General features: G+C 46.1%; 4 protein-coding genes across 4 annotated transcripts; 3 read left to right on the top strand and 1 right to left on the bottom strand.

The window, feature by feature from the left end:
- The first annotated feature begins 695 nt into the window (after positions 1-695).
- On the top strand, positions 696-2,194 carry BJX67DRAFT_368724 (aldo/keto reductase family protein). Its single transcript, XM_071030665.1, has 2 exons — positions 696-1,364; positions 1,430-2,194. The coding sequence occupies exons 1-2, from the start codon at positions 830-832 to the stop codon at positions 1,948-1,950; spliced, it is 1,056 nt and encodes a 351-aa protein (XP_070880380.1). The 5' UTR covers positions 696-829; the 3' UTR covers positions 1,951-2,194.
- A 2,963-nt stretch (positions 2,195-5,157) lies between these two features.
- Positions 5,158-6,167, top strand: BJX67DRAFT_376027 (uncharacterized protein; the record flags this gene model as incomplete). Its single annotated transcript, XM_071031789.1, has 4 exons — positions 5,158-5,515; positions 5,614-5,815; positions 5,846-6,070; positions 6,137-6,167. 4 exons carry the CDS (start codon positions 5,158-5,160, stop codon positions 6,165-6,167), a joined length of 816 nt encoding a protein of 271 aa, XP_070880379.1.
- Positions 6,168-7,408: 1,241 nt separating this feature from the next.
- On the top strand, positions 7,409-8,933 carry BJX67DRAFT_368722 (uncharacterized protein). Its single transcript, XM_071030664.1, has 2 exons — positions 7,409-7,635; positions 7,694-8,933. Exons 1-2 carry the CDS (start codon positions 7,485-7,487, stop codon positions 8,542-8,544), a joined length of 1,002 nt encoding a protein of 333 aa, XP_070880378.1. The 5' UTR covers positions 7,409-7,484; the 3' UTR covers positions 8,545-8,933.
- A 153-nt stretch (positions 8,934-9,086) lies between these two features.
- Positions 9,087-10,766, bottom strand: BJX67DRAFT_368720 (esterase/lipase family protein). Its single transcript, XM_071030663.1, has one exon. It carries the CDS (start codon positions 10,423-10,425, stop codon positions 9,319-9,321), a length of 1,107 nt encoding a protein of 368 aa, XP_070880377.1. The 5' UTR covers positions 10,426-10,766; the 3' UTR covers positions 9,087-9,318.
- Between the last annotated feature and the right edge of the window lie 754 nt (positions 10,767-11,520).

Genomic DNA, 11,520 nt, shown 5'->3' with positions numbered 1-11,520 from the left:
ATAGCTTCGTACTAGATTAATTAGGAAGGCGGAAACTATTTCTGTACTAGCGCTTAATGTGGAGATTTTTGCAAACTTTTGTCGTGCCACTGTAGATTGCCAGAGATTGTTGGGAGATCATTCTTGCAGAAATTAGCGGCCATATAGGTGGTCTTGAAGTATAGATCAAGGCCCATTAAAATTGGTTGCTGCTTGTCGAATACTTTCAATTTCGCTATTTTTCAAAGCTAGTATTGCTAAGCTAAATTTTGAGGCGTTTGGCGCGCTTTTGGTGGCAAGGTGGTTGTTTGAATTGCGAGTGTAGCCTCGACGCGTGGCCGAACTTCCCGGGATGGTCGAGGTACCCAGGAAATACGTTAAAAGAAGAAGCGTGATATAAGTAGCTCCTGAGACCAAGGGCAGAAAAATTGCAATTCGACCAGAAGCACGAGGAGAGGACCCCCGGGACGGGTGGAGGTTGCCTTCTCTTCTTCGGATCTTTCAGATTTTCTTTTGTGCCAAAAAGAGATTCTTGGGGTCAACCGAAGAGATGACTTGACCTCCCTTTTCCCTGGCGCTACCCTCTTGGAAGTTGGAACACGCTCTTGGCGTTCTTATTGGGTGTTGGACCCCTCACACCGGACCCTTCAAATGCAACAGGCAACTCGTTTGTACCCACAATTACGAAGATAAATTAACTGAGTTCCTCTTTGACTTGTTAGTTGATAACGGATTTGGAGTCCAACATCACATGAGCGGACTAAACACGCCGTCTTAAATACGCCGTGGATGGTCCAGGGTCACAAATGCAGACTTGCACGGTTCAAGAATTTACAATCCATAATCGAAGATGCCACCAGTTGTACAAAGTTTCAAGCCGAGAGTGATCCTTGGTCTGATGACATTTGGACCAGATCAATCTGACGGTGCTCGCATCACATCTCTTGACGAATTCAATAAGTGCCTCGACTACTTGCAGGAGCAAGGATACAACGAGGTTGACACGGCCCGAGTATACGTTGGCGGTGCCCAAGAAGCCTTCACAGCCCAGGCAAAATGGAAGGAGAGGGGACTGACTCTGGCCACAAAGTGGTATCCCGAAAGTCCTGGTGCGCACAAGCCCAACGTTCTGCGGGACAACCTTGAGCTGTCCTTGAGAGAGTTGGGAACAAACCGGGTAGATACCTTTTACCTTCATGCAGCTGATCGTTCGGTTCCATTTTCTGAGACTCTCGAGGCTGTAAATGAGCTCTATAAGGAAGGGAAGTTTGTGCGATTGGGTTTGAGCAACTACACTGCGTTCGAGGTCGCAGAGATTGTTGTTATGTGCAACGAAAGAGGTTGGATCCGTCCGACCATCTATCAAGCTATGTACAATGCTATTAGTAGGTTTTCATTTACTTAAACTTGTTTGTTTTACGCGGCCTATACTGATTCGGTTCACTAATAGCACGTTCAATCGAAACGGAACTTGTTCATGCCTGCCGACGTTACGGTCTCGAAATTGTTACGTACAATCCGCTTGCTGGGGGTATTTTCTCAGGAAAATATAAAACCGAGGATGTCCCTACAGATGGCAGATACAGCGACAATTCCTCATATGGACAGCTGTATCGGAATCGCTACTTTAAGGATGCGACATTCGACGCTCTTAGAGTTATTGAGCCTGTAGTAGAGAAGTACAGGCTATCACTGGTTGAAACGGCACTACGCTGGGTTCACCATCACTCTACCTTGAATGTGAAAGAAGGTGGCCAGGATGGCATCATTATTGGAGTAAGCTCCTTCTCTCAGCTCGAAAGCAATCTGAGAGACCTTGAGAAGGGCCCACTACCTGAAGAAGTAGTTGATGCCTTGGACCAGGCATGGTTGATTACCAAAGCAACAGCCCCAAACTACTGGCATCTGGACCTGGAATATACTTATGACACTCAAGAGGCGCTCTTCAAGTCAATGAAGAAGGAAGCCTGAGGGCGGGTATACATTCTCTGTCCTTGCGTCTAAGGGCCAAGCACGATTTTGGGCCACCGCCTGCTGACCACAGTGACTTTTTGATTGTTCATGCTGCTAGAATACGTCTTTGAAACTTGTCGCGACCAAGAATACTAGCAGTAGTGACCGTGACAAAAGCTGGCTACGCGAGTAATGTTCTACATCAATGCAATATGGAATCTCTTGCTTGCTCTTAATATAAAGAATCTCATTGAAGTCCAAAGTCTAAATAGACACAACAGTTCCGTTAAGACCGGGCTTCCTGTCGCAATTGACTGATGGAGCGGAGTTTCCCCGCGTATATCGTGGGCAGCGATATCTGCCCCGTTTTCCAACAGGAGCTTGATAATGTCTGCGTCTCGCTTTCGCATGGCATGCCAAAGGGCTGTCTGACCTTGCGAATCTCGATGATCCATACTGGATATCAGATAGCTAAGGAGAATATCTGCCAAGCCTCCAAGCCTTTTTCTTTGTGCCTTATAGCATATATAAGCAGTGTAAAGCCGCGCGTGCCCTGGTGCGAAAGGTCCACGCCTTCTTTAGTTAGAGTCATCTTCAAGATATGCTAGTCCTATTTCAAGATAGCATGGGAGAGAGCTTGGAAAATGGGAGTCTAGCCACGCCCGTCCTTGCTATTAATGTTTATTTGTTTAATAGCCAAGAGAGACTCTACAACCCTAGCCTGGCCCTTTTTCACGGCTATCCCTAATAGTGTTGCCTGATGCTCTAGATCTGTGATATTAACCTGGATATCATCTTGCTACAATAATATTCCAATAATATCCTCATGCCTGGCTAATATAGTATACTATAGAGCATATTTACTATTATAATTGCGCATGTTGATACAGATCTATTAACTAGAAAAGAGAATATTAATAATAGCTGCTGAACTGTTCAAAGCAGCATAGATAAGTAGCATGTTGCTGTCTTGGACTATATTTATATTGCAACTATATTAACAAACTAGTTGCTCTGCTAACCGTGTCTTGCCATTGTTAGATTAGGGTCCACCGATCAATCTGTAGGAGGGCGCCTAAGGATATTCTTGACAGGATAAAGAGAATATAGATTATTAAGGTCAAACAAAATATAAAAAAAGGCAGATAACTAAAAATAATTAGTAAATAATAGGTATATTATCAATCTAATTAATAATAGATAGAAAATAAAACTTCTAGGTATAGGTAATAATAGTCCTTATATATCTAGTCCTATAATATTACTAGTCTTTTATAGGATTGCTAATACTATATATTAAAATACTACTTAGATATATGTAAGTAGTAATACTACTATAATCCCTTTTTGTCCTAGTATTATATTACCTAATATAACCGGGTTAACACATCTTTTATCTTATTATACTATGGTATAGTGCTGCAGCATAGCAGATTCATTGGCTGTCAATGTCCGAGTTCTCTGACATTGCCTTACTAAATAGGAGAAGATTACTACCCCGGTAATATAGATAAGAAGATCTAGTATAAAGCTAGGATATATACATGGCTTTAAATAAACTATCTAATAGTCCCTATTTTATAGCTTTATGGGTTTGGGCTATCTACTAGCTAAACTATATATCCTTCTTTTGCATATTTTTAAAGCAGACTTATTACTTACAATCCTAGTTCATCCTTCTTAATAACCTGCCTCTTGTAACCTGTATTATTTAGCATCTATACTATTAACTATTAAATCAGTTAAACTATCCAACTTTATCTGCCTATGTTTAATATTAAACTAAAGATTGCATTTTACTAGGTACACCCTATCTTCTAATTAAATATATTAATCCCTTAAGAGAAAGGATACTTTTTAAAATATAAAGGAATAGGTACTATAATTTCAAGTTATATACAAACATTTTCCATGGGCTCTCTTGTATTATATTAGATTTAGTATATACTCCCTTACTAAAGATTAGATCCTTTATACTAGATAAAAATGGGTTCTTAACTTTAAATAACTGGCCTTTTACCCTTAAAATCTAGTAACTAGAAAATAAGTATATTCTAGTTAATATACCATAAAATAGCACTTATTCTATAGTTAATACATATAACCCTAATATTCTTGTATTTTATAAAAGTAGGCTTTGCTACTAGCCTAATATAGTTAATAATATTAAAAATAGTTTCTATTAGATATCTATATTAATAGTTATAAGAAATATCTAGTCATTTTTTTTTGCTATAATTTCCTTTAGAAGCTATTCTTTCTTAATCTTACTAATCTTAACTAGAGTAATATCTTTGTTAATAATAATTAGAATATTAAATGCCTGATTAATCTTGAGTAGGCTTGCTCTTATCTAGTCAAGATAATTTATCCTTTATATTAGTTAATAAATCAGGCTATTAATTTAATTAGTATAGATAACTACAAAGTTCTTTATAAAAAATTCATGGAGGCTCTTGTTAAGAAAGTAAATAAAACCAACCTACTAGTCTATCTTTATCCTATTATGTAGCATGGGTAGGAAAAAGGAATATTTTAGTATTTTCTTGTGCTAAATAGCCCCATGGCCTTGTTCAAAATCTTTTATAACTTTATCTAGCTAAGATTCTCTAACATGCATGATAATCCAAGTTTTTGGCAAATCACTATGCCCTACTAGATATTCAATACCTTTGAGTTTATAGAACAAAAAGTAAAGGATAAGGAGCAGTACAACGCCTCTTTGCGTGAAGCATTTATATCCGGAACTTCTTAAACCATAATCCAAATACGGTAGAAACGTCTGGTTGCAGCTTCCTCTAATGATATTTTATGTCGTGGGATACGGAAGCTGTGCTGTTCGTTCCTTCCTCTGATATCTCAAAGAAAGGTATAGGCGCGAAGAAGAAACGATGCAGTAACCGTCTTTCCTGCGTGATATGGATGTGCTTTAAGGAAAGGCAGAGGGACGATGTCAGCATCAAACCGCATAATACTCGTTTCCACTCCGTCCAATCGAAGTATCAGTTGGCTTTTACCCAGCAGAGATCAACGTGCGAGACAAAATGATTGGTGTGTAGTATGGGCAATGCATGTGGTCTGCGTCGCACACGGACACCGCCTCACCCCCTCCTTTCCCTGTCCAATTTCTCTTCTCAAGTGCCGTCTCTCAGATTGCCCTGTAAAAACCACACCCTGCGGCTTCTCCCACGAATCTACTTTTATTCAAGTGGCCTTGTTCCGACCATGCCTCCAAGCACAGAGCCAACAGACACCGCCACCAGCGGGGGCCGCAACGAAACTTCAAACCCCGAGGCACGGCCAGAGGCTATACCAGCTAACCCCACGGTCGCGGACGCAGACGCGGACAGGGAAAGACGATGGGAGAGGAAGAGACAAGCAAGACGGAGGAGAGAAGAGGCAGGCTACATATTGAAGGATCTGCGATCCAGAGAGCGAACACTCTACCTGCAAGAGATGCCGCGGGTCAAAGCCAGCCACTGCAGAGCGTGGGACTGCGCGATCACGAGACTCGCTTGCTCACCAATTATCCGTACCCATTATCGCTTTGCGCTGAAGGGTGGCCGGAATATGTACAGTGGGGGTATGGTATATCGCCTTTCCTTATCCCCTATACCCTAGAACGGTTCTTATCCTTAACCAACTGTGTGGCTGACTGGCGGACTGACGATTCGTCCCCAGAGCTCATCCAGTACTACCACATTACCTGTATCGAGAGCCTCATCCCCAATCTCGCTGAGCTCGTCGTAAACGGGCATCTAAAACTACACAGCTGGGTATCCGCGCCTCTAGGTTGCTCTATCTCCATCAAATCCTCCACCCAGGCTATCACAGACTGGTTCGAGCATGGCGGCCGCACGTTTGATATACAGTGTTACGAGAGGTTCAAGGCGGACCACAAGGAGTGAACCAGTGAAACTAGTTTTCGTAGTATCGAGCATCAGCTAGGGCATGAAGACGGAAGATCTCGGGATGACTGCTATTACTGTGAGGGAGGGCCGGCAGAGTCCAGGGAGCCCGCGAGGAGTAATTATTTCCCTATGGAGCCGGCGGCTATCTCGCTGAGTCGGTTGCTAGCAGTTGTTAGCGACAAGCCACATATCAATACGTGGTGGCGCTGGAGACGGGCGAAGAAGGGGTCGGAGACGAAAACGGATGCAGGAGTCCCACAGGAGACTTCGCAGTGAGACTGGTCACCTGCCAGAACACGAAAGGAAACGGCGGCCGCCATCTAGACTCAAAAGTAATATCTTGACATTTTGACATTTTTTGGTGGAAACATCGTGCTTGCACGCTTGCCGTGGTCGATGAGTAATTGCTGCGATTAGGAGTAGTGTTCTGCATACCATGAAACGCGAGCTGGATTGATCTGGTCGATAGGGACCTATTGAGTTCGAGATGAGTCGCAAGATATTAGGATTCAGCTTGCGCTTGGGCATCAATCATTCTATAAGGAATATATGTACTAAGGTAAGATGTTCTACCATAATCTATATACTCAAGCTAATATGGCATGCTGGGATTCATGGACTTGCAGAATATATTATAATTATTTTGATATATAGTAGCATGCTCCTGATATTCCTTAGCATGATATATAATTTGTATACTGTTACTATCATGGTCATCTTTTATAAGTATAACAATTTATAGAGCAGGCAGGGTTGACAGGGCTGGGGAAGAAGATGGGTCCTAACCTAGCCCTCCCATTCTATATCTTCCACAAGAAGGATCCTAAATTGATTGATAGAAGTCTGGTAGGAGTCTTGTATCTCCTCAAGGCAGTCAGTATTGCTTGCGATATTGCAACTTAACCAGAGAAGGTCTTGACGCGGATTGAAGTAGAAAGAGCATTCTTGCAAATCTGGATGTTGGGCCAAGGCACCTGGAGGGTCGGCTGGACGAGAGCAGACGGCTGGGGTGGCAGGCTCCGATGCTGATGACCTGCGCGGTAAGATCGAGTGCGTAGACTGTTGAGTATCACGTGGCGAAACCTTAGCTATGGCAGGGCTGCAGGTGCTCCACGGTCAGACCTAGGGGAGTGTCACTGAAGGGAAGGGAGACGTGGTTGTGGTTACCCACGGAGTGTTTATGAAGTTCCATGACCCTCCTCCCTGTCAAACAAGTCGAGTAACAGGGGAGCACAGTCCAAACCAAATAGGCGTCTCCATGCGCGCGCGTGCGAGAGGACAGCAGATAATAAGTTGTAAAATGTTTCTTAAAGAGGAGGGAGTTTCAAGTAGTAAAGTAGTCATGGAAGTACGAAAGTATAAGGCACAAAATGAACTCAAAAGGCAACATCACCTGTCACGCCAAACGACTCATTGCTGCCGTCGCGTCGTATGTTGTCAAGACATGATTTGTTGTTTTCGCGGAGCCAAGAGCAGCACACTCAGTGTGGCTGATGCCGATGACGTTGCGTGCCTGGCTGAGCTTATTTACTGCCACAGCGTTCCTCAGCTCTCGCCAACCCACCCAATTTTCGATTCTGCAAACAACTTTCCATGCCCTCATAGTACTACGTTTTATGCCCTCAGGTCCTATAAGCCATCATGGCAAACCCCATCGATGAGCCATGCCCGCCTAATTCACAAAGACTTGATATTGCTGGCTCAGAAGTTGATCATATGTCTGGAGGAGAATTCGATGCAAGTCTGCGCAGTGCTGGTCGTAATTATGTTGATCGATCAACTCAAACGATAAGTGAGCAATCCAGATTTCGTGCATACGTAACTAAATGTCTAACACTGACTTTGCACAGTCAATATTTCCTATCCGTCCACGCAAAATTCCCTCGATCGGCAAGGACAGCCAGAAGAGAATCGCAAATTTCCGGTCTCATACAATGGAGATATGTCGCTGGGGGACCCGAAGTCAGCTTCCAAGCCCGCACAGATTAAGGCCAACACGTCGCGCAAGCGCGATGGCAGCAGCAGTTGTCGGCCAGCTGTGGAGAGCCAGAAGCACGGAACAGCCGCCGTCGCCTCCTGCGGAGACAGTCCCCCGCGGCGCCAGATCGCGGCGTACGGCTCAACAGTGGCGAATGCAATCCTGTTGATGCTGCAGCTGTATGCAGCCATGTCTTCGGGATCGCCATCGCTATTCACGATCATGGTGGATACCATCTTCAACCAGCTATCCATTGCGATGCGGAGTCTCAACCCATCGCGGTTTTCCTCCGACTATGTCTGGCTCAAGACAGCAAGCGACATGGCGTTCTCCTTCCTGAAGAGTGTCGTATCGTTAATCTCCATGATCATCATTATCGCGTTCACGACATTCGATCCCACGATCAACGGCACAGAAGGCTCGACGTACTTCTACCTTCCAAGCGTGATTGCGCTCATCACAACATTCGTATCAAAATTGATGTTGTTTTTGTATTTCTGGGACCTGAAGGATAGATACCCGGACGTGCGCATTCTGTGGCAGGACCATCGCAACGCCCTGCTCATTAACGGGTTTGGCATCCTGATGTCTATCGGCGGCGCACGGGTAGCCCGCTGGATCGACCCGGCGGGTGCCATCTTGCTCTCGTTTGTGGTGTTTGCCGTCTGGCTGCACAAAGCGTTCGCTGAGTTCATACTGCTCGTCAGCGTCAAGGACACGTAGCGCCTCATCACATACGTGTCTGAACACTCTCGTCGGCGATCCGTCGCATGGGCATGGTCAAGGTGTACCACTCGGGCCGGTGCCTGATCACCGAGTTGGATGTGGTGATGGATCCCATGGACAAAGGTAATGTGGCTCAAGGGCTCCGGCTTATTCTGGAGAGACTGCCCGGCGTGGAATGTGCCGTACGTCCGTGTTAACTACGATCCGATAGATCAGCCCAAGCATGCTTATAAGTAGGATGAGTAAGGCGGTCCCTGAGGGAACATCGGCACCTTAGGCTGGTTCCGGGGTGTGAGTTTGGGATGTCCAGTAGTTGTGTATATAATAATAATAATAATAATAATAATAATAATACAATACTATTATTTTAGCAAGAACAATAGCGAGTGTCTACTAAGCCTTGGGTATTCAGATTGAAGCGTTGCTCTACCATTGAACCAGGCACTGGACATGTACAGTTCTAGTGTGGTGAACAATGGCTCTGAACTGACCCTGTCTTGCTTGCAAAGTATCTGGGCCGAGTTCTATGTCCTTGGCATAAAGCTGGTGGTGTGGTCATAACTTGGGTCAATTTAGCGAGCTATATACTTGGAAGTCGAAGGAAGGACTGAAGAGAAACGAGCCATGCAAGGCAATACTGAACGTGCAATAAAAAGGTCATCTCGTTGTCAACGATAGCAGCTCCCAAGAAAACACAAGAGCGTCATCCATCCTTTAACATAAAGGCACCCACCACAACTCGGCGGGAAAGAAAATCACCGGTGGAGCCCCTCACTTCTCCACGTCGCTGTCCGAGTCCCATTTCTCCTCGTCAGTGTCCCACTTCTCGTCAGTATTCCACTGGTTTCCGTGGTAGTGGATCTCCTTGCCCGTGAGGTGACCCCGGTTGTTCTTTGACCTCATGTCGAAGAAGTCCCCTGCCGCGCCCATTGTCGACATGTCCACCTCCCCTCCCGATATGCATTCGGCCCTGGCGCCTACGACGCTGACATGGATACCGCCCTTCTTGGGCTTCTGTCCGCCGTCGGGCTTCTCGGGGTGGGCCGGCGGCTCAAGCCACGCCCCCAGCTGCTCCTTGACACTCAGGTACCCGGCGTCCTTATTGTCTTTGAACTTGACAATCTCGCGGTGCGTCCCGTGGATGGGCCCGTTGGGGTCCGACCGGATGACGGCCGAGGACTCGGGGACGACGGGAACCGAGGACCCGCGCATGGGCTTCGTCTCGTAGAAGCAGTAGAGCCTGACGTGCTTGAGCTGGCCGTGCTTTGCCGCCGATTGGAAGTCGGTCTGCACCTTACGGCCGACCTCGGACTCGGACTCGAGCGCCTTGAGCACCCGCTCGTTGGTGTTCTTGATCCAGTCCGGGACGATAGCTTTGAACACCTTGAGCAGCCGCTTGCCCCACACAGCCAGGTGCGAGCCATTATGCGGCGTGCCCATGAATATGATGCCAGCTGTCTGCGCCGCAACGGGGTGGAGCGTCTTGTCCGCCGCGATACAGTCGAGCAGTGCCTGCTCCACGACCAGCCCGCCAAGCGAGTGCCCGATGAAGTAGAGCGGCTTGTTAATCGCGGGCACGGGCTTGTCGCCCTTCCGCTCCTGGCGCGAGTTGCGCAGAGCCATGGCCAGCGCCCTGCCGTAGTTGTCCAGTCCCGATGTCTCAGTGCCCTCCCAGATCCGCGAGAAGTTGACGACGCTGGCGTCGTAGCCGTACGTCACCACCCGCGCGGTGGGGAACTCGTCGGCTAGGAGCCGCGGCCAGAAGGTCTTGTTCTCGTGGGTCCAGGTCGTCTCGCGGTTACCGAAGAGCCCGTGGACGAACCAGATGCTGCACAGTTGCCTCAGCCCACTCCACCCACTACAGAATGAAGAGACCATATTTCGACTACTCGACTTACTCCATTGTGATCTTTGCGGGATCCGGGTAGGATACGATTCGAGGTCCTATCGTCCCAGAGGTGGAGAAGCTGCAATGCTGTCAATGTCGATTCAGTGCCGAATAGCCCGCCTTCAACTTACGGATCATTTGGATCCTTCTCATTGATAGTGCCGTCCATAACCCGACTAAATCTTCTTGTGAGCCTTGACTTGACAGTGTCTGACAATATCTCTTGGGACAAATCGCTCTCACAAAATGGCACAGGTAGAGTGTTCGAACCCCTCTTCCTGAACCTCCCGTAATTGCCCCTCCGAAAAATTCGACCACGTGATATTCTTCGGTAAAATATTAATCCACAATATGTAGAATTCGTACGCAAAGTCCTCATTATGTTGGCTGGGGAGGTCTCCTAAACCCGTTACGAAACGTCTCTAATACCATTCTCATTCTGAGACATCAGAGGAGCTATGAGTGCTCTTCTAGGTCTGGTTTAGTAATTTGTGGCTCAACTCAAGAGTTCTTAAAAACATGAACCATATCACACCAAGGGAAATCTCTCAGAGCTGTTTACTCCTCGAGAGGCTTTTCATATGTGCTTATCCAGAATATGTAAACTATTTCGTGTATTGGCCCTTTAACTTTTTAGTTATATAGTCGCAACCGCTTTGCCGGGAAACTGCGCTGAAAATACGGTTGCGCAGAGAGCTCTCATGACGCACTTTTGTCGCCCCGCCCTGTTTTGCCCGTGTTCGCCCCTGGTCTTGCTAGTTTGCCTGGAATTTGGGTACCATTCAAAAGCCTGCCTGCTGGATTCTTCTATTCTCCCTTTATTATCTTCTTTTTCTCCTAGGAATCCTGTAAAAGAGGCCATGTAAATAATTTACCATGCTTCAAGTAGGGTTTACTATAATAGGAGCACTAGGCCTGTTTGGGCTATTAATCTCTTTCCCTATATCTTTAATACTTTGTCCTGCCTGTTGTTCCCCTCTATTATTATCTGTCCTTGTTGTCTAACCTAATTAGATAGTTCTTCTTCTTGTCTAGCTGTGATAACTCCAGGAATGGACTCTAGAACCCCTGCAGGAATAGATACC

The sequence above is a fragment of the Aspergillus lucknowensis genome (genome assembly GCF_044049455.1).
Source record: "Aspergillus lucknowensis strain CBS 449.75 chromosome Unknown BJX67scaffold_110, whole genome shotgun sequence".
NCBI classification, from domain to species: domain Eukaryota; kingdom Fungi; phylum Ascomycota; class Eurotiomycetes; order Eurotiales; family Aspergillaceae; genus Aspergillus; species Aspergillus lucknowensis.
This window is presented reverse-complemented; position numbering and strand designations above follow the sequence as displayed.

Bases quoted from the DNA above. Each gene is read 5' to 3' on its own strand.
- BJX67DRAFT_368720 (XM_071030663.1), bottom strand. From the start codon at position 10,425: ATGGTCTCTTCATTCTGTAGTGGGTGGAGTGGGCTGAGGCAACTGTGC.
- BJX67DRAFT_368724 (XM_071030665.1), top strand. From the start codon at position 830: ATGCCACCAGTTGTACAAAGTTTCAAGCCGAGAGTGATCCTTGGTCTG. The intron at 1,365-1,429 runs GTAGGTTTTCAT...GTTCACTAATAG, and splicing joins AGCTATGTACAATGCTATTA to CACGTTCAATCGAAACGGAA.
- BJX67DRAFT_368722 (XM_071030664.1), top strand. From the start codon at position 7,485: ATGGCAAACCCCATCGATGAGCCATGCCCGCCTAATTCACAAAGACTT. The intron at 7,636-7,693 runs GTGAGCAATCCA...GACTTTGCACAG, and splicing joins TCGATCAACTCAAACGATAA to TCAATATTTCCTATCCGTCC.